This window comes from Coenobita brevimanus, chromosome 79 (assembly GCF_032717465.1).
Source record: "Coenobita brevimanus isolate Jiangsu-jjx chromosome 79, ASM3271746v2, whole genome shotgun sequence".
In the NCBI taxonomy this organism is placed as follows: Eukaryota; Metazoa; Arthropoda; class Malacostraca; order Decapoda; family Coenobitidae; genus Coenobita; species Coenobita brevimanus.
Genome location: NC_137032.1, coordinates 17,728,716 through 17,750,107, shown reverse-complemented (window position 1 = coordinate 17,750,107; position 21,392 = coordinate 17,728,716). Strand labels below are relative to the sequence as shown.

General features: G+C 46.7%; 1 protein-coding gene and 1 pseudogene across 1 annotated transcript in view; one reads left to right on the top strand and one right to left on the bottom strand.

The window, feature by feature from the left end:
- The window catches only part of LOC145408957 (uncharacterized), a 229,634-nt gene that overhangs the window by 167,361 nt on the left and 40,881 nt on the right, over positions 1-21,392 (top strand). Inside the window, exon 3 of the mRNA XM_080279536.1 lies at positions 19,746-19,875. Within this exon, the coding sequence (XP_080135662.1) occupies positions 19,746-19,875 (130 nt within the window). The remainder of the gene's footprint in view (positions 1-19,745; positions 19,876-21,392) is intronic.
- Positions 13,521-13,638, bottom strand: LOC145409153 (5S ribosomal RNA; annotated as a pseudogene).

The window sequence follows — 21,392 nt, the reverse complement described above, 5'->3', positions numbered from 1 at the left end:
ATGTCTCCATGGCTGTTTAATATATATATATGGATGGGGTTGTAAAGGAGGTGCAAGGTAGGGCAGTGGATGTGGGGGTGGCCCTAATGAATGAGGGTGAGATTTGGAAGCTTCCGGTGTTGCTGTTTGCTGATGATACAGTATTGTTGAGTGAAGATGAATGGGAGTTGCAAGGTTTGGTGAATGAATTTGGGACAGTGTGTAGGAGGAGGAAGCTGAAAGTTAATGTAAACAAAAGTAAAGTTATGGTGTTTGAGAGGAATGAAGTCACAGAGTGTGCAGTGAGGTTGGATGGTGAGGATATGGAGAATGTGAGTGCATTCAAGTACTTGGGTAGTGTGATGAGTAAGGATGGAACTTTGGGGGATGAAGTACGTGAAAGGGTACAGCAGGGAAGAAAGGTTGTTGGTACACTGAAAGCAGTGATGAGAAATAGGGAGGTGAGTATGGAAGTTAAGAAGTCACTGCATGATGGTATTGTGATCCCTACCCTGACGTATGGAAGCAAGGCGTGGACCTTGCAAGAAGGGAACAAGTCAAGAGTGAGAGCAGTGGAAATGAGTTACTTGAGAGGAGCATGTGGAGTGACGTGGAGGGACAGGTTAACGAATGAAGAAGTGAAGGAACGTTGTGGGGTAGATGTGGATGTGGTTGAAAAGATTAGGAGAAATACACTGAGGTGGTTTGGACATGTGGAGAGAATGGAGAATGAAAGACTGACTAAGAGGGTGTATGTAGGTGAGGTGGAGGGAGGGAGAGGGAGGGGTAGACCGAGGATGAGGTGGAGGGATAGAGTTGAGAGGTATATGAGGGAGGGGGGGTGAGTTGGGGGGAGGGGAGTCAAATGGTGGGTGACAGAGTGACTTGGAGGCGTTTTGTCTGCAGCCACCCTTTGCAGGATTAGGGCATCGGGCTATAGATAGATAGATAGATAGTTAGTGTTTTGGTAAAGGGGTGAGGGAACCCTAGTCACAGGTGTTACGCACTGTGATGCAACCAAGACAGACACCCACCAGCATATAGTCATATCTTCACAGTCATTCAGTTATCTGTATTGGGCGACGGGAAATAGAGGGAAGACTCATACGCTGTTATATATTATCATAGTCATGACGTTTCATTAAATCTCAAACACTCGTTATGAAACGTAATCCACCCATATTCCGTCCTATGAAGTATTCCAAATATCAAAGATGCATTAGACATGACAGCTCATGTATATGAAACTGCAGTATATATTGATTACATGTAAGCTCATGAGGATGCATATGTAGTCATTTAGTGACAATAGTGATAATAGTTGACCATAATCCTATTACCCAGTATGTTATTCCCAACAATTTCCACCCAACAGTAATATATGGTGTATAAAACATAACAGATCATCCTCCACTACCCCACCTCCACCCCCAAACCACTAACCCCAACCACCGTCTGGTTTGACACAGCGGTCACACTTGTGAAGGAATCCCTGCTTCTTCCATTTATCTGCACTCCCTGCCTAGACACCGTCTGATGCAGAGCTCTGACTGTTTTCCCACTGGTGCTGGACTCAGTCTCATTTACTAGTGCCGATTTTTCGCCTGTTTTCTCAGCTTTTGCCACTTTTGGGACTTAGTCTCTGGCACTGAGAAAGGTTTTTTAGACGTTTTTCCAGGTTTTCCTGGGACTCTGTCTCTGTTTGCCTGTGTGTGATTGGCAGTGTGTTAGTGTTTTTTTTTTTTGGCCTGCCGTTAGTGTCCCTCACTGTAGTACGATGCCGAACCCTGAAGGGGTGCCGTTAGGGCACTTCCATGAAGGGTTGCCTTTAGGGCCTGGTTATAGGAGGCAGTGAGGGCGGCTCTGTTAGTTTAGGGAAGACCCGAAAGGGGCAGTGGCGGGGCCTCCCATCGCCCTTTAGAGGGTGGGGAGCATAGGTTGCCCGTCACTGTAGGGACCTTGGCCACTTTTGCTGTTTTTTGTTTGTGCTGTTTGAGTGGTTGTGTGTGTGAGGTGTGTGTGTGTGTGTGTGTGTGTGTGTGTGTGTGGACTGAGTTTTTCACTGCTTGTGTGTGCAGCATGAAGGGATCTTGCATCCCTAGGCCCCAGGGGCATTCCCGCCTCCCGCTCCCTCAGTCGAGGCCCTCCAACCCGTGTCCTGCTACAGGCACGAAGCGGGAGCGTCATTTTTCTGACTCCAGCTCCCACTCGTCAGCTCACGAGGTTTCTTGTGCTGACCCCTCTCTACCAAAGTCTACGGGAGTGGTACCTCGCTCGCATGGTGCCTCAACCCGTTCTGCCAAGGCAGCCCGCCGACATGAGGCTATGGAGGAGGTTGCACCTGCTCCACCCTCTCTCTCTTCCAACAAGGGCACTTCAGCTTCCCTACGTGCGGCTGCCAGCCCTGCTTCACGGCAAGGCACCCCCGTGAACCGAGCCCTCGGTCCACAGCCTCGCGCTCCCACCTGCGCACCCTCTCACGAGCCTAGGCCGGCTAGGTCTGCTCGTATTCCCAAGCGGCTGGAGGTCCCGTCGGAGGCTCCTGCTGCGACTCAGATCTCCCCCTCTTCTGATCCTGCTCTGCATGAGGATGAGGGTTTCACCCCCGTGGCACGCAAGGGATCGAGGCGTGGTCGCCAGGGAAACGGCCCTTCTCCGGCAGTACGTACTGGGCCTCCTCTCAGGGGTCCCCCTGCTGCTCGTCCCTCCGTGTCAGTAGCTGTGCGTCCGCCGCCCCGCTCTGCATTCCCAGCGTTCCGTGTGCCGGTCCAGGATGGGCATGCGACGAGTTACGACGCCGTGGCTGCACTAAAACGTCACCTGCCAGGGCTACGCTGCTCCAACCTGATAGGACGGGATAGAAGCTCGGTGTTGGTGCCGAAGGACGAGGGAGCTTACGACCTCTTGAGAACAGCTCTGCAGGACGAGGCCTCCCCTGTCAAGCTAGTCGAGCTGACGCCCGGCCAACAGTCAACGAAGGCAGTCGTCATGGGTTATCCCTTGCGGATGCCTATGGAGATACTGCTACAGCACCCTCAGGTCAAAGAGGCAACCCACTGCCAGAAAGCGCGGACCAGGGAGAAGACTCGACAGCTCATCGTCACCCTGCGGGGTCCTCTGATCCCTGTGATCGACCTGGGGAACTGGGGAGAATATCACCTTCGCCCCTTCACCCCGGAGCCACTCCGTTGCTACAGGTGCCAGCGATACGGGCACCACAGAGCCACTTGCAACCATGCCACAGTCTGTGGGATGTGCAGCGGCCCGCATGAAACGGAGAGGTGCTTCGCCAAGTTCAAGGCCAAGGAAGCTGTCTCTACCCGCTGCCCCAACTGCTCGGGAAAACATCATGCGTGGCACCCCAGCTGCCCAACCAGAGTTGCACTTGTCGATCGAGAGCGAGAACGCCAAGTCACCTGGGTGAAGAAGCAACAGGCGAGCAGCAACAAACCGGCACCTCCGGGAACTTTCATTTGGGGGAAGCAACGCCGTCCAGCAGCGACTGCACCCCCAGTGCTAGACGAGGCAGCGTTTCCGCCCCTCCAACCTGCTCTCACTCGTCACACGACGACTGTGGAGGTCCATCACCCTCTTCCCCCCCTCAGTTCGGCAGACAGTCGAGGAATTTACTCCACCCACGCCCCACAACACGGGCTGTCCTCTCATAGTCTTCACCAGGGAAGAATTGCGTACACTGGGGACGGAAATTGCTACAAGCTTGGCTCAGGTGCTAGGGACGCTTCTCGGCAGGCCTCTGGAAATGGCACCATTGGTACAGGCTGTGAACGTCATCCTCGACCAAGTGGTGGAGGCAAAACAACACCCGTGCTCTTCTTCCCTGGTACCTCCTGCATCATCTCCCACACAGACAACCGTGGAAGAGCCGCTACCCACCCAGCTTCCTCTGCCTTGCCCTCGTATGCCAGTCAACATTCCTTCGGGGCTCACACCAGCCACAGCAGCGATCGAGGAAGAGCGCAGAGCCCTTGGCCTCTAGACAGATCATCCCCAGTGCCAGACACCGCTGCCAGCCTCCGAGTCCTACAGTGGAACTGTTTAGGGTCATGGAGCAAGCTCGCCCACCTTCAGGAGGTGGCTGCCAGGGACCGTCCTCATGTAATTCTCCTGCAAGAGACCCTGCTCCCAGATAATACCACTTTTCGTCTCTCGGGTTACACCACCCATCTCCTTCCGTATGTTTGTGGCGTCACACGGGGATGTGCCGTTCTGGTTCAGGACCACATTGCGTGCACGGATTGTGAGCCCCCTCCTTTCTGTGGACCTGATGTGAAGGTCCAGGGTGTGGTTCTCCATCTGGCTACGTCGCCCCTGACGGTATATAATGTATACCGGAGCCAAAGGGGCACCCTGGAGTTGGAAGACCTGTTCTCCCAGGCTGCCAGGGGAGCCGTGTACATAGGGGGCGACTTTAACGCCCACCATGCCTTTCTATCTTCGCCTCTTCAGTCCAATGAAGCAGGACGGCACATCTCTTCGGTTCCGGAGGAGATGGGTGGTGTCTCCCTATTAAATGATGTGGCAGAGGCCACCCATATTGCGGGAGGTCACCTCGATCTCTCCCTAGTGTCAGCACCACTAGTGGGCTTGGTGTCGTGGTCACTCCACCCCCACCTTGCAAGTGATCACTTTGCCCTTATTGTTTACCTGCCTCCCGCTCCCCTCCTGCCACCCCCACCTCCTCCACCACGGTGGGACCTACGCAAAGCAGACTGGATGGCCTTTGCCCGTGCTCTCACGGCGGCCTTTGAGACATCTCCTCCTGCCTCAGACCTCGAGAGCAGAGCAGATCAGGTAGCAAGTATTTTGGCACAAGCTGCTTCTCTTGCTATCCCGCTGCGGCAGCACTCGACGAGGTGCTACCGAGACGGCTGGTTCTACTGCGACAGGGTCAAGGAACTGAACCGGAGACTCAGTGCAGCACGCAAGCAGTACTGACAGCGCCGCACATCTCCGCACCGCCGGTACCTGGTTGCCATCACGCGGCATGTGGCTTCTGAGAAGCGCCGCCTTAGGGAGGAGGCGTGGATTAGATGGTGTCGTACCCTAGACTCTCACTCCACTCTCCGTGAGATGTGGAGGAGAATCAGGTCCGTCTCTGATCCACGCCCTCCTCGCCCTCCCTCCCATCCTGACCCTGCCGCTGAGGCCAGCCGTCTTGCTCAGCACTTCACTGACCGCTCTGCCTCTTCTAATCTCCCGCAGTCTGTCAGAGCCCTACTGGTGCACCTGTCCACGTCTCGCGCTGCAGCAATTCAGGCAGCGTGTGATAGGTCTGACCCTGCTGACTGTCTGATCACCAGTGGGGAGCTCCTCAAAGCGCTGCAGCACAGGGAGGACACTGCGCCTGGGCTCGATGGGCTCACATACTCTCTCCTGTCACATGCTGGAGATTGTGGTAGAGAACGTCTACTTGATCTGCTCAACCTCTCGTGGTCTGAGGGGTGTCTGCCGAGGTCGTGGAAGGCAGCTGTTATCCACCCAATTCCGAAGCCTCGTGATCCCGCCGCCATGTGCCCCATCTCCCTTCTCAGCTGTGTTGCTAAGACGGCTGAGAGGGTTGTGCGGGCTCGGCTTGTTTGGCGGCTGGGACCGCTGCACCCAGGGATTTATGCCTACCATCCAGGCAGGTGTACCACCCACTGCCTCACGTCATTCCTTGGGGAGCTGAAGGGAGGAGGGGGAATGGCTGTCTTCCTCGACCTCGAGAAAGCCTTTGAATTGGCAAGCCCCACTGTAATCCTGGCAGCTCTTGTGGCCAGGGGTGTGAGAGGCAGGCTCCTATCCTGGATCCAGGATTTTTTTAAAGATCGATCCGCAGGGGTCTGATTCCAGGGACACCTTTCCCCCTTTCACCTACATCCTAACGGCACCCCCCAGGGGAGCGTTTTGAGCCCTCTCCTTTTTAACATTCTTATGGAGGGGCTCTTAACTGTAGACTATGGGCCTGGCATTATCCTCCTCTGCTATGCGGACGATCAGGCCCTCGTCTTTACTAGGAGGGACTGCTTCATGCAGGCGGACTTGACCCTTTCTCGTTTGCATGCCAAATGTACTGAGCTAGGGCTGAAGATAAATTTTAATAAGACAAAGTGTCTGCCCTTTGGACTCCGTCCCCCAGACTTTCCTATGCTGCTTGGGGGGCAGCAGCTCTCTCTTGTCACTGTGCATCAGTATCTGGGAGTCTGGCTTGACAGGGGTTTTACTTTTGCCTGCCATGTTCGGTACCTGCGGGAGCGTGCTTCCACCAGACTGGCTGCTCTCCGCTATCTCTCCAAGCGGAGTTTGGGGGCGTCGTACTCAGTCCTCCGAACATTTTATATACATGCCATCCGATCCCTGGTGGACTACAGTGCCATCTGTTTGACCGGACTCGCTCCATCAGTCTCCAGATCTCTGGAGGTTATTCAGAACAATGCACTCCGTATCATGCTGGGTGCTCCACCCTGGACCCGGATTGTCAATCTCTGTATGGAGAGTGGTTTGCCGTCTCTGGCGCATCGTGTTGCGCTACGAGCGGCAGTCATCACTCTGCAGCTGATACGGTGCCGGCCCCACCTGCTTGTCTCTGCCCTCCTACAACGTCTTTTGTGCCGCCCACCCAAGCCTGCCACTCAGCGTGACTGGACCCGGACTACAACTGCTGTTATCCTTGGACTGGGAGCTGCTGCAAGCCTCTGCCTAGATCCTGACTCTCCCTTTCCTGGGTACACTGATCCACCACCATGGGACCCCCCTCTTTTTAAATTTGTATGCCCCTCTGAAGCCAAACCTCGAACTTCCATTCCTGCACTCCTCTGTCAAGAGGGTCTTAGTCGGGTTGCGGCTCTAGATTCACCAGACTCAGCCACTTATTTTACGGATGGTTCAGTATCCTCTGATGGCTCTGCTGGGGCGGCCTTTGTCTCTGGGCAAACAATTGAATCTTGGCGACTCTCTCAGGGTGTATCCGCTTTTCAGGCAGAGCTTGCTGCCATCCTGGGTGCATTGCGCCATGCTCATCACCATCATCATCACCGTGTCGTAATTCACACAGACTCACTTTCCTCCCTTCAGAGGCTAAGATCTTTCTCCCTTAAGGACAACGTCTTTCTTCTGATGGCGATTTTTACTTTTGCATCCCTTCTCGTCCGTAGGGGTGCCACTATTATTCTCCATTGGCTCCCAGGTCATGTTGGAATCAGCGGCAATGAGCGTGCTGATGACGCAGCACGCTCAGCTTGCTCGCTTCCTGACGTCACATTTAAACTGCGCCCCAGCCTATCACACGTCATTAGCACTCTCACTGCTACCATTAGCAGGCAGTCTCGAGAGGAACATCAGCTTTTGGTTACAGAAGGCTCTCGCTCTGCTACATGGTATGCCACCGCCACATCATATTCTCTTTTGTTACCCTTTAAAGGCATACCCAACTATATTGTAGTGAGGCTCAGGCGCATATGTCTGGGGTTTCCATGCTACAAACAAATTGTCGGTACAGAGTCAGACCCGTGTACCCATTGTTTGGTCACATCTGTGGAGCCACTCATTCATTATCTTCTGTACTGCCCAGCCACTACCATGCTCAGGTCTCACCCTGACACGACTTTTGCTCGGACAGGGGATGATTTCATGGATGCCGCTTGCATCGTTGCACGTGCTCCTTTACAATTACGAGTATTACTCACCACAGTCAGGGAATACCCACCCCCTCGATAATTCAAGCTCGTGCAAGTTAAGCGCATCTCTGACGGGCTCTTTGTTTGCCCGTGTCCCAGCATTGCTCGGACGAATATCACATTTATCTGCTTGAATATATACAGGGTTCAGAACAAGACACAACTTTTTTGGCTGACTACAGAAATATATAGCTACAGTTAATCTTTACAGGTGCAGAAACATAAAACCCACGTAACATCACCCTGACTTCCGTCACACGATTTCTCTCATCATGGGAAAGCTCCTACCAAATGAAATTTAACTTATGCACCATTTTCCGGATGATACCTGTTTTAAGTAAACATTTTATTCAAGTGCTAGTCCTGACTAAATGCACCAATCTGGCCTTCACAGCTTGGTGACACACAAGTCTAAACCAGTGAACACGAGCCCAAACTCTCCACTTACTGACTCCCCTCTCACTCCTCTTTAAACTCACCCTCCTCCCACTTGCTGACACCGCCTCTTTCTAAGCAACGGTTTACGTGCCATCTCTTGACTGACAAAATTCCCAAGTCCGACGACCTTAGTCTTGGACTATACAGTGAAAGGCAAAAGTAGTGTCCCGGTTTTGTTCAAAGAGTAAGTGTAACATGTGAAACATTATGAGAGCTCTACCACAGCTACATATTCGTGGTTGGCTAGCCTGGCTTTCTTCAAGCTTCATATCTGCTGCTGATGAGATGACAGTATAAACGAACGAAGGAAAGTCCGAAGCCTTAACATCCATTTGCTAGAATTGCTGCATCAGAGAGGCGAAATGTAAACCGTATTCGGTCAGGCGATGACTGCCTGACTGTTACGTCTTACACCTTACTACGAAACGTCGGACTGACCTATTATTTATCTTGTTATGAACAGGGCAAAACAACATGCGTCCAACTACTGGGAACGTGAGAGAGGACATAATATAACATTACTTAGAAAGAAAAAATCCCGAACAGATACATTAGGTGTAAGCAGAACTGTAGAAAAGTGGATTAGGCGCTTTAGGGATGAAGGCACAGTTACTGACATCGGTCATCGTTCAGGTGTTACCACACCAACAAAGGACCACAATGATGGAAGGTAGCACCTGTAAGCAGGTTTATTCCGGAAAAACGAACTGAACCTAGAATGAAGTACACGAATAGTTGTGCATAGACTTCGTATTCTGAATTATCTGTTCGAACTCAAGCCTGTGGGATTCATTTCGCTACTCATAACAGAATATTCTATTAACTTTATACACTAACTCTGTCCTCATATGTAACAACATTGTTTGATGACAGATAACGACAGTCACAGCTTATAATTACCAACTTAAGGAAGCAGAAGGTAAATAAAGGAGTAAAACCAAAATCCGAACATTTCTTTAGCTATTTGAATTGCTGTGTTCCTAATATTGAATTTAAAAAGGGGAGCGGATGAGAAACTTTTCAAAAAGAGAGAGAGAGAGAGAGAGAGAGAGAGAGAGAGAGATCAAATAATATTAAGTCGAAAAAAACAACATAATGCATGTCACTTAGTTATGAAAAATATGCTCGCATCCACAGGCTCGTCACCTGAAGCAAATGGCAACTCATGTCAGTGCTATCAACCATCCGCAGGATGCAAAGCAGAACGCACCAAAGCTTTAGCATTTCAACAGAAGTTTTCATCAAATTCCAGGACACGATATATGGAATAAATGGGAATTTGCTGAATGCCGTGAAGAGTTTATATGAGAGTGCTAAGGCTGCAGTGCGTATGGATAGTGTACTGAGTGAATTTATTTATTTGAATGTTGGACTGAAACAGGGATGTGTCATGTCTCCATGGTTGTTCAATCTGTATATGGATGGGGTTATAAAAAAGATACAAGGTAGGACAGTGGATGTTGGAGCTATCTTAATAAGAGAGGGCAGTGTTTGGAAACTCCCTGTCCTGTTGTTTGTAGATGACCTGTATTTTTAAGCGATGACGAAAGGGAACAGCAATGCTTGGTGAATGAGTTTGGGAGTGAGTGTAAGAAACGAAATCTAAAGGTGAATGTAGGGAAGAGCAAAGTTATGGTCTTTGAGAGAAGTGATGTCACTGAATGTATAGTGAGGCTGGATGAGGAAGAAATGGAAAATGTGACTGCGATTAAGTACTCTGGTAATGTGATGAGTAAGGATGGAAGTTTAAAGGATGAAGTCCTTGAAAGGGTACAACAGGGAAGAAAAGTTGCTGGTTCTTTGAAAGCAGCGACGAGAAACAGGGAAGTGAGCATGAAAGTAAAATAGTCACTGCAGACAGTATTGTGATATCAGCTCTAACGTATGGAAGTGAAGCTTGGACTTCGTTGGAAGGACACAAGAGTGAGAACAGTGGAAATAAGTTATCTGAAAGGAGCATGTGGAGTTACATGGAGAGACAGACTGACATATGAGGAAGTGAAGAGCGCTGTGATGTGGATATGGATGTGATAGAAAGAGTTAGCAGAAATAAACTGAGGTCGTTTGGCCATGTGGAGAGGATGGAGAGCGAGAGACTAACGAAGAGAGTGTATGCAAGTGAGGTGGAAGGGGGGAGAGGGAAGGGGAGGCCGAGGATGAGATGGAGGGATGGAGTGGAGAGGTATATTAGAGAAGGGGTGTGAACTGGGAGCAGGGCAGTGAAATGGCGGGGGGCAAGGAGACATGGAGGCGATTTGTTTGTGGCCACCCCTTGTGGAATTAAGGCGTCTGGCAACAATCGATAGGTAGATATATAGACTTTTGTCGTTGATTGTACACCTACCCGTGAAATATATTTGCATAACTTACCATTGTATTGGAGTTACTGTGGTTGAAATTTTCTGAATGCCAGAAGGCATCTCATCTGAGTGAGTCAGTACTGTTAAAACCTGAAGAAGCTGCGAATTATCTCAGGCTGCCGTAAACTTGCGTGGCGTCGTACTTTCGATAATGCATGTCATCCTTTCTTCTCCCATAGCCACTACCTGTCTTCCACTCGATTTTTAACATCAGTAACTTGTTTTTCTATACAGGTTTGACTTGGGTGCCAGTGTAATGGTAATGTGTCAGGAAGTGCATGAACTTTGTACAATAGTATGGTTCACAAAAGTATCGGTGCACATTATGCGTGAAACATTTGGGAACATAGAACAAAGGTTACCGAAATATTAGTGTCCGACGTCCCTCACGTTGGTAGTCCTGATGTCGAGAGGTGTCGTATATCGCCAACCAGCAATATCCTCTTGCAAACATATAGCAAATGTTATGTTTGTATAAACAGACATTGTTAATACACAGTGAGACGTTGGTAATGTACAGCAGTTGTTCGAATGTTTTCGGTAGGCATCGGACCCCCTGTGCACCGATACTTTTGTGGCCGATTGTACACGCAGGAACTACCGTTCTTTTGTTTCTGGATTCAATCTTGAGGGTCGCCATGAGAGATGATATCATAATATGCCACAAAAATTTGCATGATCTTGCTCCTTCGAGATGCATGTTACGAACTTAAGTATCTCAATCAGAAAAGGTACAAGTACGTCCCAGTAGTCTGATGGCACTTCTTAAGAGTTATTGTGCAGCCCAGGGGTAATCACTTGTTCCTCTGATGGTCTTAAATCACTTTTCCCAGATCAGGTGTAAGTTCATCCAATAGGTCATTATAATCTTGCTAACAGACAAGCAGTGACAGGCAGACAGATAAACTGTACCAAACACATAACCCATCGTGCTCCTTGCATAGGTTTAATAAACTATAATGAACATCCCCCAAAATAAAAGGATTAACATCAGTGGTTGAAAAACTGTTTATTCCCAGTTGCAGCTAAGTTGACTTGAAAACTCATACGAAGAATTATAATTACATGGAAATGTCTGTATTGGTTAACGAATGGTAGCTCTTGTGTTTGCAAAATATTGCAGTTCATTTTCTCTGATGGGTATGATACATATCAATATAGAATGCAATATGAGTGAGAACTATGTAAGAGGAAGGTCATAATAAGAACACGGAAATTTCAAAATGGAGTAATTCTTGACTAAGATGAAGAAAACACAGGTGTTTTATAAATGTTTTTGGAAAATGGATTATCAATCAATATTTCCTTTTTCTGAATTATAATTGTATAATATTAAACATTTTGATGCAGCCCTACAAACATTAGCACATAAACTCATCTCTGGAGATGCCTGTAAATGTCAACCCACTCTCCAGGGTATGTTCTTGCGCTGACAAATTTCCTGTTGGACTTATTTTATCCCAAGAACCTAAAAAAACATTTTCGCTATGAAGCCATTTTCCCCACATGTGAAGTTATTTTCTCCATGGACCTGATTTCCACCATGAGCTTTTGTTTCTCGTCATTGTACTTTCCCTCCATTTACTATTTCCTCCCTTGGGCCTGCGTTTCGTCGTGTACCTACTGTCACCATATACTGTAGACCCATTTTCATCGGGGACTTATTCCTCCGACTGACCTGTTTTCCCCCATGGGTTTAGTTTCCACGTGGACATATTTTCAAAATGGACTTTAATTTCCCATGGAACTATTTTCTCCGTGGACCTCTTTTCCTCCATGGACCTATCTTCCACATCAATGTGCTTTCCCTTTATGGACTGTTTTCTACGTTGGACATATATTCTCACTCCCGAGCTATTAATTATTGGTAATGGTCCTCTGATTTCCCTTTGGACAATATTAAATCTGCATGTGAATCTACCCTTTCTCATGGACCCACCATGGTCGTAGTTTCATCCACAGAACCACATTCTTCTTGTGTCCATTTTCCCAGGGACTTTTCCTTCATGAACCTATTTTCACACCCACTCACTCATCTTATCCATCTTGCCCACTCACCCCTCCTCATTCCCTGCCAACCCACCCCACCTACCTAGCTACTTAATCAAGCCCACCCTATCCACCCAAATCATTCACCCTGCCCACACCACCATACTATCCTCAGCCTTTCCCACCCACACTTTTCACTCTTCACACCCATCCATCCCAACCATCCCCACACATCCTCCCACCAGCTTACCTACCCGGTCAACTCCGCCAGCAGGGGGACTTGTATGCCTACACACACACACACACACAGAAAGAGAAAGAGAGAGAGAGAGAGAGAGAGAGAGAGAGAGAGAGAGAGAGAGAGAGGCAAAGGTGTTTTAATAGTATAGATAATAAAACCGCTCGTGACTCAGAAAAGGTCACATCATTACTTGGAAGACTACTTGTCAAAGTGGGAAGATAGTCAGAGGAGTAGTCAATGGAATTTTGTTTATGAATACTATGATGTATTATGTGAGAAAGTTTGTAGGAGACACTGGATATAATGAAGCAGAAATTAATCAACCAGCATATGACTGTTCTCTAAGAATCATTATTAACAGGTACAAAACCAAGTAAGATAGTGTGCTAACGTATGAAATGGGTTTATTATCGAAAAGCATACAAATAAGATGTCCATATAATAATAAAACACTACTATGCTCCAGTAAAGCCACACGTGGATTTTGTGCTGTGGTTTGATCTACCAGCTTGAAAAGGGATATATATTTCTCTGAAAACATGTAGAAAAGAATGGCAAAACAGCGCAAAATTAATGGAATCCTTTCAATGAAAGCATTAAAACAATAATGAACACTCACAGAGTTTATCACCAACGCCCACCAACTGGTTTAAGGGACGAATTATTAACTTTGCCCAATAACCTTGAACTTCAACAGATTACTCTCAAAATCGAATTATTTCCATCCATCCATTGCCAGACGCCATGTATCCCAAACGGGGTGGCCAAGGGCTTAGAGTTAATTGTTTTACAGGGAGGGGCACTAATCCTCCACCAACCCCACTTGACACGTAGGGATGCCAACAGCATCTGGTGTTTCCAGGCGGTCACCCATCCAAGTACTAACCAGACCCAACGTTGCTTAACTTCGCTGATCGGACGGGAAGCGGTGTACTCAACGTGGCATGGCATTAAAGTAAAGGAGATCGGAGTTGATCCAAGGGTGGAACTCTGTACACCTGTAGTAGAGTCACAGGCCGCCCCACCTTACTCCATCTTGTCTCCTGGATTATTATTTATTTAATTATTAATTATTAATTATTTATTAATTATTTCATTCTTGCCAAATCCTTAACCCTTCCAAAACTTTGGTTCAAATCAGATATATAATATTTGAGCTAACTTTGGCCAGTGACCTCGATCTTTGACTTTTCCTTGTGACTTTGATGTACGACTTTTTCTTTTGACTTTAACCTTTGACAGATTGTTTCCAAATATATTCTCTTTATCCTTGCTATAAACTGATCCCTCCCAAAAAGATTAGTCTAAAGGTGAATATCAAGTACTTGTTGGTCATGCTATGGGTCTTGACCCATATCAGTACTATAACACAGCATTACAGTACAGTATATTACTATTTGTGTATGTGTGTATGCATATGTGGAAACTTTTAAGTCATCTTGATAGTGGAGGCTGGTGGCCAGGTAGGTAGGATGCTGGCAGATGGGTTGGAGTGAGTGGGTGAGTTGGTGGGATAAGTTGCATGGGTGAATCGGTGAGCATGGTTGGTTGGATGGGTGGGCAAAGAGGTGAGGGAAGATAGGGAATAAAGAGGAGTAGGAGGAAGGGCAGATGGGGTGATGGGTGGGTGTGCATGGAGAGTAGGTTGGTGGCTAGGGTATGTGGAAAACTAAAGGAAAATAAGTCAGTGGGGATTAGGTCCATGAGGTGAAAAGATCCATGGTGGTAGTAGGTCCACGTGGGATATAAGGTCCATTGAGAATGTCCCAGGGGAAATGGACCACAGTAGGAACATAGGGCCAGTGACGAAAATTAGATCCTTGGAGGAAATAGGTCCATGGGAGAAAACAGGTTATCCAGGTTTGGTGTTCCTCATGTGGAGAAAACAGGACAATGAGTGAAGGTGAGCTGATGCAGAGGATAGGTCCATGGTTGAAAACATGCCAATGGGAATAAATGCATCCGATGGGGAAATGCTGTGGGTCCTGGACCCATAATGAAAATCAGGTTAATGGGGGAAATGGTTCCCTCAGTCATAATAAGACCATGTAGAGGGTAGGTCCATGGGGGAAATTGAGTCAATTGGAAGAAAAGTATGCTAGGAATAATAGGTCAATTAGTGAAAATATGGCCCAAAAAGGGGGGGGGGGGATGGGGAAAATAGTTCCATGGCGGAAAAAATTCCCATTGCCAAAATGTGTTCATGAGAATAACAGGTCCGTATGAAGCATAGCTTCACCGAGAAAAAGAGGCCCAAGGAGAAAATATTTTCAGAAACCAGAATAGGTCCTTAGGGGAAACAGGTCCACTGGATAAAACAGGTCCACAGGAGAAAACAGGAGAGAAGGTAGAAGGCTCATAGGGAAAATGGGTCCAAGAAGAAGAACATTTGTTAAAGCTGGAACAAGTCCTTGGGGGAAAGTACATGGATGGAGGGTTGACCCTTAGGAATTTTACCGGAGAATGGCTTTTTTTTTTTTTATGCGAGGAAGAAGGAACCAAAGGCCATGAGTCCGCAATAAGAGTTTCCTCCAAGAGAAAAACAAAGTACAAGAGAAAGCCAAATTCAAGATCCATTCATTTCGAGATGCCTGGACACACTGCGCTTGAAAGACTGGACATCATAGGCAGCAGGAATTACAGACAGAGGGAGACAGTTCCAGAGTTGACCTGTTGCATAAATGAAGGACTGGGAGTAACGGTTAACTTTTGCATTAGAGAGTTGGACAGGAAAGGGATGAGAGTTTGCTGTTAGACGGGTGCTACGCACCCGTCGTAGAGGTGGAGGAATGCATGCAGACAATTCAGAGGAGCAGTGACCATTAAAGTAGGGACAGAAAAGAGATAAAGATGCAACAGTGCTGCGAAGAGACAGAGGTTGAAGGGAGTCAGTAAGAGGAGGAGAGTTAATGAGACAAAAAGCCTTTGACTCCACCCTATTGAGAAGAGCTGTATGTGGGGAGCCTCCCCACACATGAGAGTTGTACTCCACACAGGGGCGGATAAAACCCCTGTATAGAGTCAACAATTGTGCAGGGGTAAAGAAAGAATGGAGTCGGCTTAGCAAACCCAATCTCTTGGAAGCAGATTTTACAAGAGATGTAATATGATCTTTCCAAGATAAGTCCCGAGTAAATGAAACCCCAAGCTTGTTCAAGGATGATGCAGGATTAAGCTGAATATTATTAAACATTAGTGGGTATACCTGTGGAAGATTTTGATGGGTTGATAAGTGTAAGAACTGAGTCTTAGATGCATAAAAAACAAGATTATTTTTACCCCAGTCAGAGATACGAGCCAAGTCAGACATTAGGTGTGCCATAGCCTCATCCCTTGTTTGTTGAAGTAACTACTGAGATGGGCTTTGCGGGAACCGAATGGAAAGGTGAAGAGTGGAGTCATCAACTTATCAGTGGATAGGGTTAGATGTACAGCTTAGAAGGTCATTGATGAATAAAAGGAAGACAGTTGGTGATAGGACAGAGCCCTGAGGAACACCACTCTTGATAGATCTAGAAGAACAATGGCTGTCTACAACAGCGGCTACAGAACGACCAGAAAGGAAGTTATAGATGAAGGCACAGATAGAAGGATAGAAACCGTAGGAGGGCAGTTTGGAAATTAAAGATTTATGCCACACTTGATCGAAAGCCTTTGAGATGTATGGTGCAATGGCAAAGCTTTCGCCGAAGTCCCGAAAGGAGGATGACCAGGAGTCTGAAAGGTAGGTGAGAAGATCGCCAGTGGAGCGTCCCTGACTGAACCTGTACTGATGATCAGAAAGAAGGTTGTGATAGGAATGATGCCTTAAAATTTTTCTATTGAGAATTGACTTGAAAGCTTTTGAAATACAGGACGTTAAAGGAATTGGACGATAGTTGGAGGGTTGGGAGTGGTCACCCTTCTTTGGGACTGGCTGAATGAGAGCAAACTTCCAGCAAGAAGGAAAGGTACAAGTTGACAAACAAAGGCGAAAGAGTTTGCCTAGGCAGGGTGTAAGCACAGAAGCACAGTTCTTGAGAACAACAGGAGGGACTCCATCAGACCCATGTGCTTTGTTAGTACTGAGGCCAATGATGGCAAGAAATACATCAACTGAAGACATTTTAATGTCAGCCATGAGGAAGTCAGAGGCGGGAAGTGATGGAGGAACAGCACCGGAATCGTCTAAGGTGGAATTGGAGGAGAAAGTCTGTGTGAAGAGATCTGCTTTATCAGTAGAAGAAATAGCTACAGAACCATCAGAGTAGAAAAGAGGAGGGAAGGATGATGAGGTAAAGTTGTTAGAAAAGTTTTTGGCAAGGTGCCAGAAGGAGCGGGAAGAATTCGAGTTGGAGAGTTGAGAGCATTTAAAACGGTGGAAATTATTTTTAGCAGGGCGAAGAACAGACAGCACGATTCCGGCCAGAAACGTAAAGATGATGTGATTCAGGGGTGGGTTGGCTCTGGTACCTTTTGTAGGCCCTCTGCTTGTTGTGGACAGCATTAGAATAAGCGTGATTAAACCAAGGCTTTCTTGCGTTAGTCAAAGGATATGAGAAAGGAATGTATGTTTCCATGCCCAAGAGAATAACCTCCATAATGTGGAAGACACACGCAAATGGCTCCCGGCCATGGAAGCAATAATCATTCCAGGGAAAATCAAAGTAGTACTGCCTGAGGGCCTTCCAATCCGTGGCTCCAAAATGCCACAGGTGACATTTCCCTGGAGGGGCCACAGGCCGTACCGGAGTGATAGGACAGGTTAAGGTAAGGTTGTGATCGGAGGAGCCCAACGGAGAACAAAGATTAACAGTGTAAGCAGAAGGATTAGTTGTAAGGAAGAGGTCAAATATGTTGGAGCACTCTCCCAGGCAGTCTGGGATATGGCTACGGTGCTGTACAAGCTGCTCTGGGTCATTAAGGATAGAAAAGATGTAGGCTTGTTCACCAGGTGGATCAGTGAAAGGAGAGGAGAGCCAAAGGAGGTGGTGAACATTGAAATCTCCTAGAATGGAGATTTCAGAGAAAGGAGAAATGGATAGAATGTGTTCCATTGTAGAAGTAAGACAGTCGAAGAATTTTTGATAGTCAGTTGAATTAGGGGATAAGTAAACAGCACAGATATATTTAGTCAGAGAATGACAGGAAAGCCGAAGCCAGAGTGTAGAGAATACAGAAGAATCGAGTTCAGAAACACGAGAGCAAGATAAGTTGTTGCGTATATATACACAAGAGCCACCTTTGGTTTGGAAATGAGTATAGAGAAAGTAGGAGGACACAGAAAACGGTTTGCTGTCAGTTCCCTCAGACAGCTGAGTCTCAGTTAGAAAAAGGTGAGGTTTAGAGGAGGAGAGGTGGTGTTCAACAGAGCGAAAGTTAGAGGAAAGGCCGCGAATGTTGCATAAATGAAGAAGAAGAGAGTCAGACAGTAGTTCCAGGCACCTCGAGTCGTCACCGGGAGAGGGTCGGATGATGGGGGCGTTTATGGTTCTCCCCTCGGGGACTCCAAGGCTGGGTGATGAGACGCCATTATTTTTTTTTTGAATTTTTTGGAAAAGGAAGTGTAGTGTGTACTATGCATGTAGTTTGATGTAGATAGTTAGAGAAATTTATGTTGGAGGGCATGCTGGCCTACTCTCTGTGTAACTGAGACACTGAAAAAGTTCAGTAGGCCCTAGTTGTTATCAGAATTAGAATGGATCAATGTCTTGCGTAATCTGCAACTCATCCTCCAGGTTTGATCCAAATTTAATCAAAACTGTCTAGTTATTTTCTTCAAACTCAGACACACAAGATGAAGTTTGGCCTAGCCCTGTGACCTTGACCTTCAACTGCTCTCAGTATTGAATACCTTCATTCTTGATTGATACTTACTACTTCCACAATGTGTGATCCAATTCAGGTAAAAAAAAATATTGGTTGACCTTGCCTTGTGACCTTGGCCTTTAGCCTCTCCCTGCGATCTTGATCTATGACTGATTGTTCTAAAATTCGAATCCATTTCTTCTTGTCTCATCTACAACATATCATTAAAACTTGAACTATTTAAGCAGATCTTGTCTTCTGCCCTTGGTCTTTCACCTATTGTTCTTAGAAACGGTAGGCTTACTCCTTGGTTGACTCTCAGTGCTGCCACCAGGTGTGGATAAAATAGGATAAAATTGTCAGTTATTTTGTTCACACACACACACACACACACACACACACACACACACACACACACACACACACACACCGCTCACTGGCTCAGTGGTAACGTTCTCACTCGCCATGTGGTGGACGGGAGTTAGCGCCTCGCTCAGGTTGCGAAAAGTTTTCACTGACGAAATGGATGGTTACTGACGGGTGTGTGCGTGTGTGAAGGTTACAGCCTTGCCCTTAGATCGGACTATATGAGCTCTCAGCTCCCTTCCGGGAGGGTAAAAGCTGACGATCAACACACGTAATGAAAATTTATCACTCGCTCTCGCTTCGCGACCGCGGATGTTAATATTAACCTTCATTCACTGGATATGACTGAAAGTAAGAGGGAATATAAAAACGGATTTATGTTCGATTAAATTCTCAATTATAGGAAATTTAAGTACGTCGGTTAAAGTGAGCAAACGGAACAGGACGACCAAATGTTTGTGTTTACAGAAGTAGGAATTCATTTGGAAAACTTTCGAGAGGTTGATCAATGGAATTACCCAGTAATGTATCTGACATTCTTTTGGTTACAATTCAGTTATAAGACAGACCAGCACATGACTAGAAAGGATTGTCTGTAAGTTTCGTTACAGTCACTCACCACTCAGGTAAGAAAATTACATTTCTTTTTCACGTCCTAGAACTTTAATATAAAGTCGCATTCGTCGCTTCGTATGAAATTTCCATGTTATATTTTCCAATCAGAATCTAAATTTCAAGTCAATATTGACTGGAAGGTTTAGTGGGCCGGGCAGAGCTTTCTTCTGTTTTTCCCATAACTGATAACTGTTGTTTACTACAATTATATTTTCAGACATGTGTTGCCTGATTGGACCAACAGGTCTTCAGGAGTTTTCACAATTTATCTATATCTCTTACGTTTGTCCCCAGCCTTCCCCGGCATGTGTTTTGGACGTAGCTCTGGCATCATCTTGGCTGACGGAGCCTCGAAGCAGCTTGAAAAGTGTGGTGAGGCTCGGTGCGAGAAAGTGGACAATGAGATGATCCTTACCACTTTGACGTAAGTGTGCCTTTCTCATTGTCACGGCAGTGTGTTGTAAAATCTGCCTTTCATTTTCTTCTTTGCATATCAAGCAGCTAGTCAGGAAAGCTTTTATAACTGTTTCTTCTTTCTTACTAACTTTATAAAGTATCCACATCCAGAACATCCTCTCATATAAATTAAAATGGCCAATGTACTGTCTATCAAGAAAAACATCACCCTCAGATGCAGCGCCCCTAAGTTCCCCCAGTCTTCGGGTTCTGGTAACAGTGTTTAGTACCCACACGTGCTCGGACGTACAATGTATCTTACATGAATAAAAAAAAGTGTCAAACATCTACGTGTTGCAAAAAAGTCCAAAACATCTATCTATCTATCTATCTATTGCCAGACGCCTCAATCCCGTTTGGGGTGGCCACAAACAAATCGCCTCCAAGTCGCCCTGTCCCCCGCCATTTCACTGCCCTGCTCCCAACTCACACCCCCCTCTCTCATATACCTCTCCACCCCATCCCTCCAGCTCATCCTCGGCCTCCTCCTCCCTCTTCCCCCCATCCACCTCACTCACATACACCCTCTTCGTCAGTCTTTCACCCTCCATCCTCTCCACAGGGCCAAACCACCTCAGTGTGTTCCTCATAACGCTTCCTATCACATCCACATCAACACCACAACGCTCCTTTATATCCTCATTCGTCCAAAACATACTTCGCTATAGAAACAGGACTGATCTCCACGTTTCAAATAACATTCTTTTATGCATTGTATAATGTAAAATATATTCTGTAGATTGTTTACACCTTGATTGTATGCTTGATTCCGTTGAGCTGGCTACTCTAACCCTTTTTCCATTGTTGCACGGACCCTTCCTAGGGTCCCTGAGTCACTCAGATTAATAGAAGTGTGTCGCTCGTTTTAACTAGCGGCCACCACCCCTCGTTGCACACCACCAATGCAGTCTACACTGTCATAATATAATACTAGATCTGTCATGTTAACATCGTGTTTAGAGCCTCCAGGCTTAAAAAATATGTAAAATATATACTGTATACATGTCACAAAAAACTAAAATGACCACTGAAAGAAGACAGAAATCCGATTGATTATTCAGCTTGTAGAGTTCTGGCATCACTTAGCAGGCATTGCCCTCCCCCACCGTCTTTCTGTGTGTGTGTGTGTGTGTGTGTGTGTGTGTGTGTGTGTGTGTGTGTGTGTGTGTGTGTGTATTTAGAAGCTTGTTTTATTACATAAACTGCTCCTCGCCCTCTCTCTTTCCTTCCCTTAATCTTACTATTTAATGTCATACAAATGTCCGAAATAAATATTTGTATGTAGTTTAGCCAAGCCTTCTTTGGGTTGCACCAAATAGTAGCCTACTTTCCAACTTGTTTCGATGCTAATTGTGTGACTTCTTAACCCCTACACCGCGGGCTTGTTTACCAATTACTTGCGTGTCCCGCGGGGTTATTTGGGCTCCGAGAGACTCTCAAAAAATATTTGCTAAAAATCAGTTATTAGTCCTAGAATAATAAAAT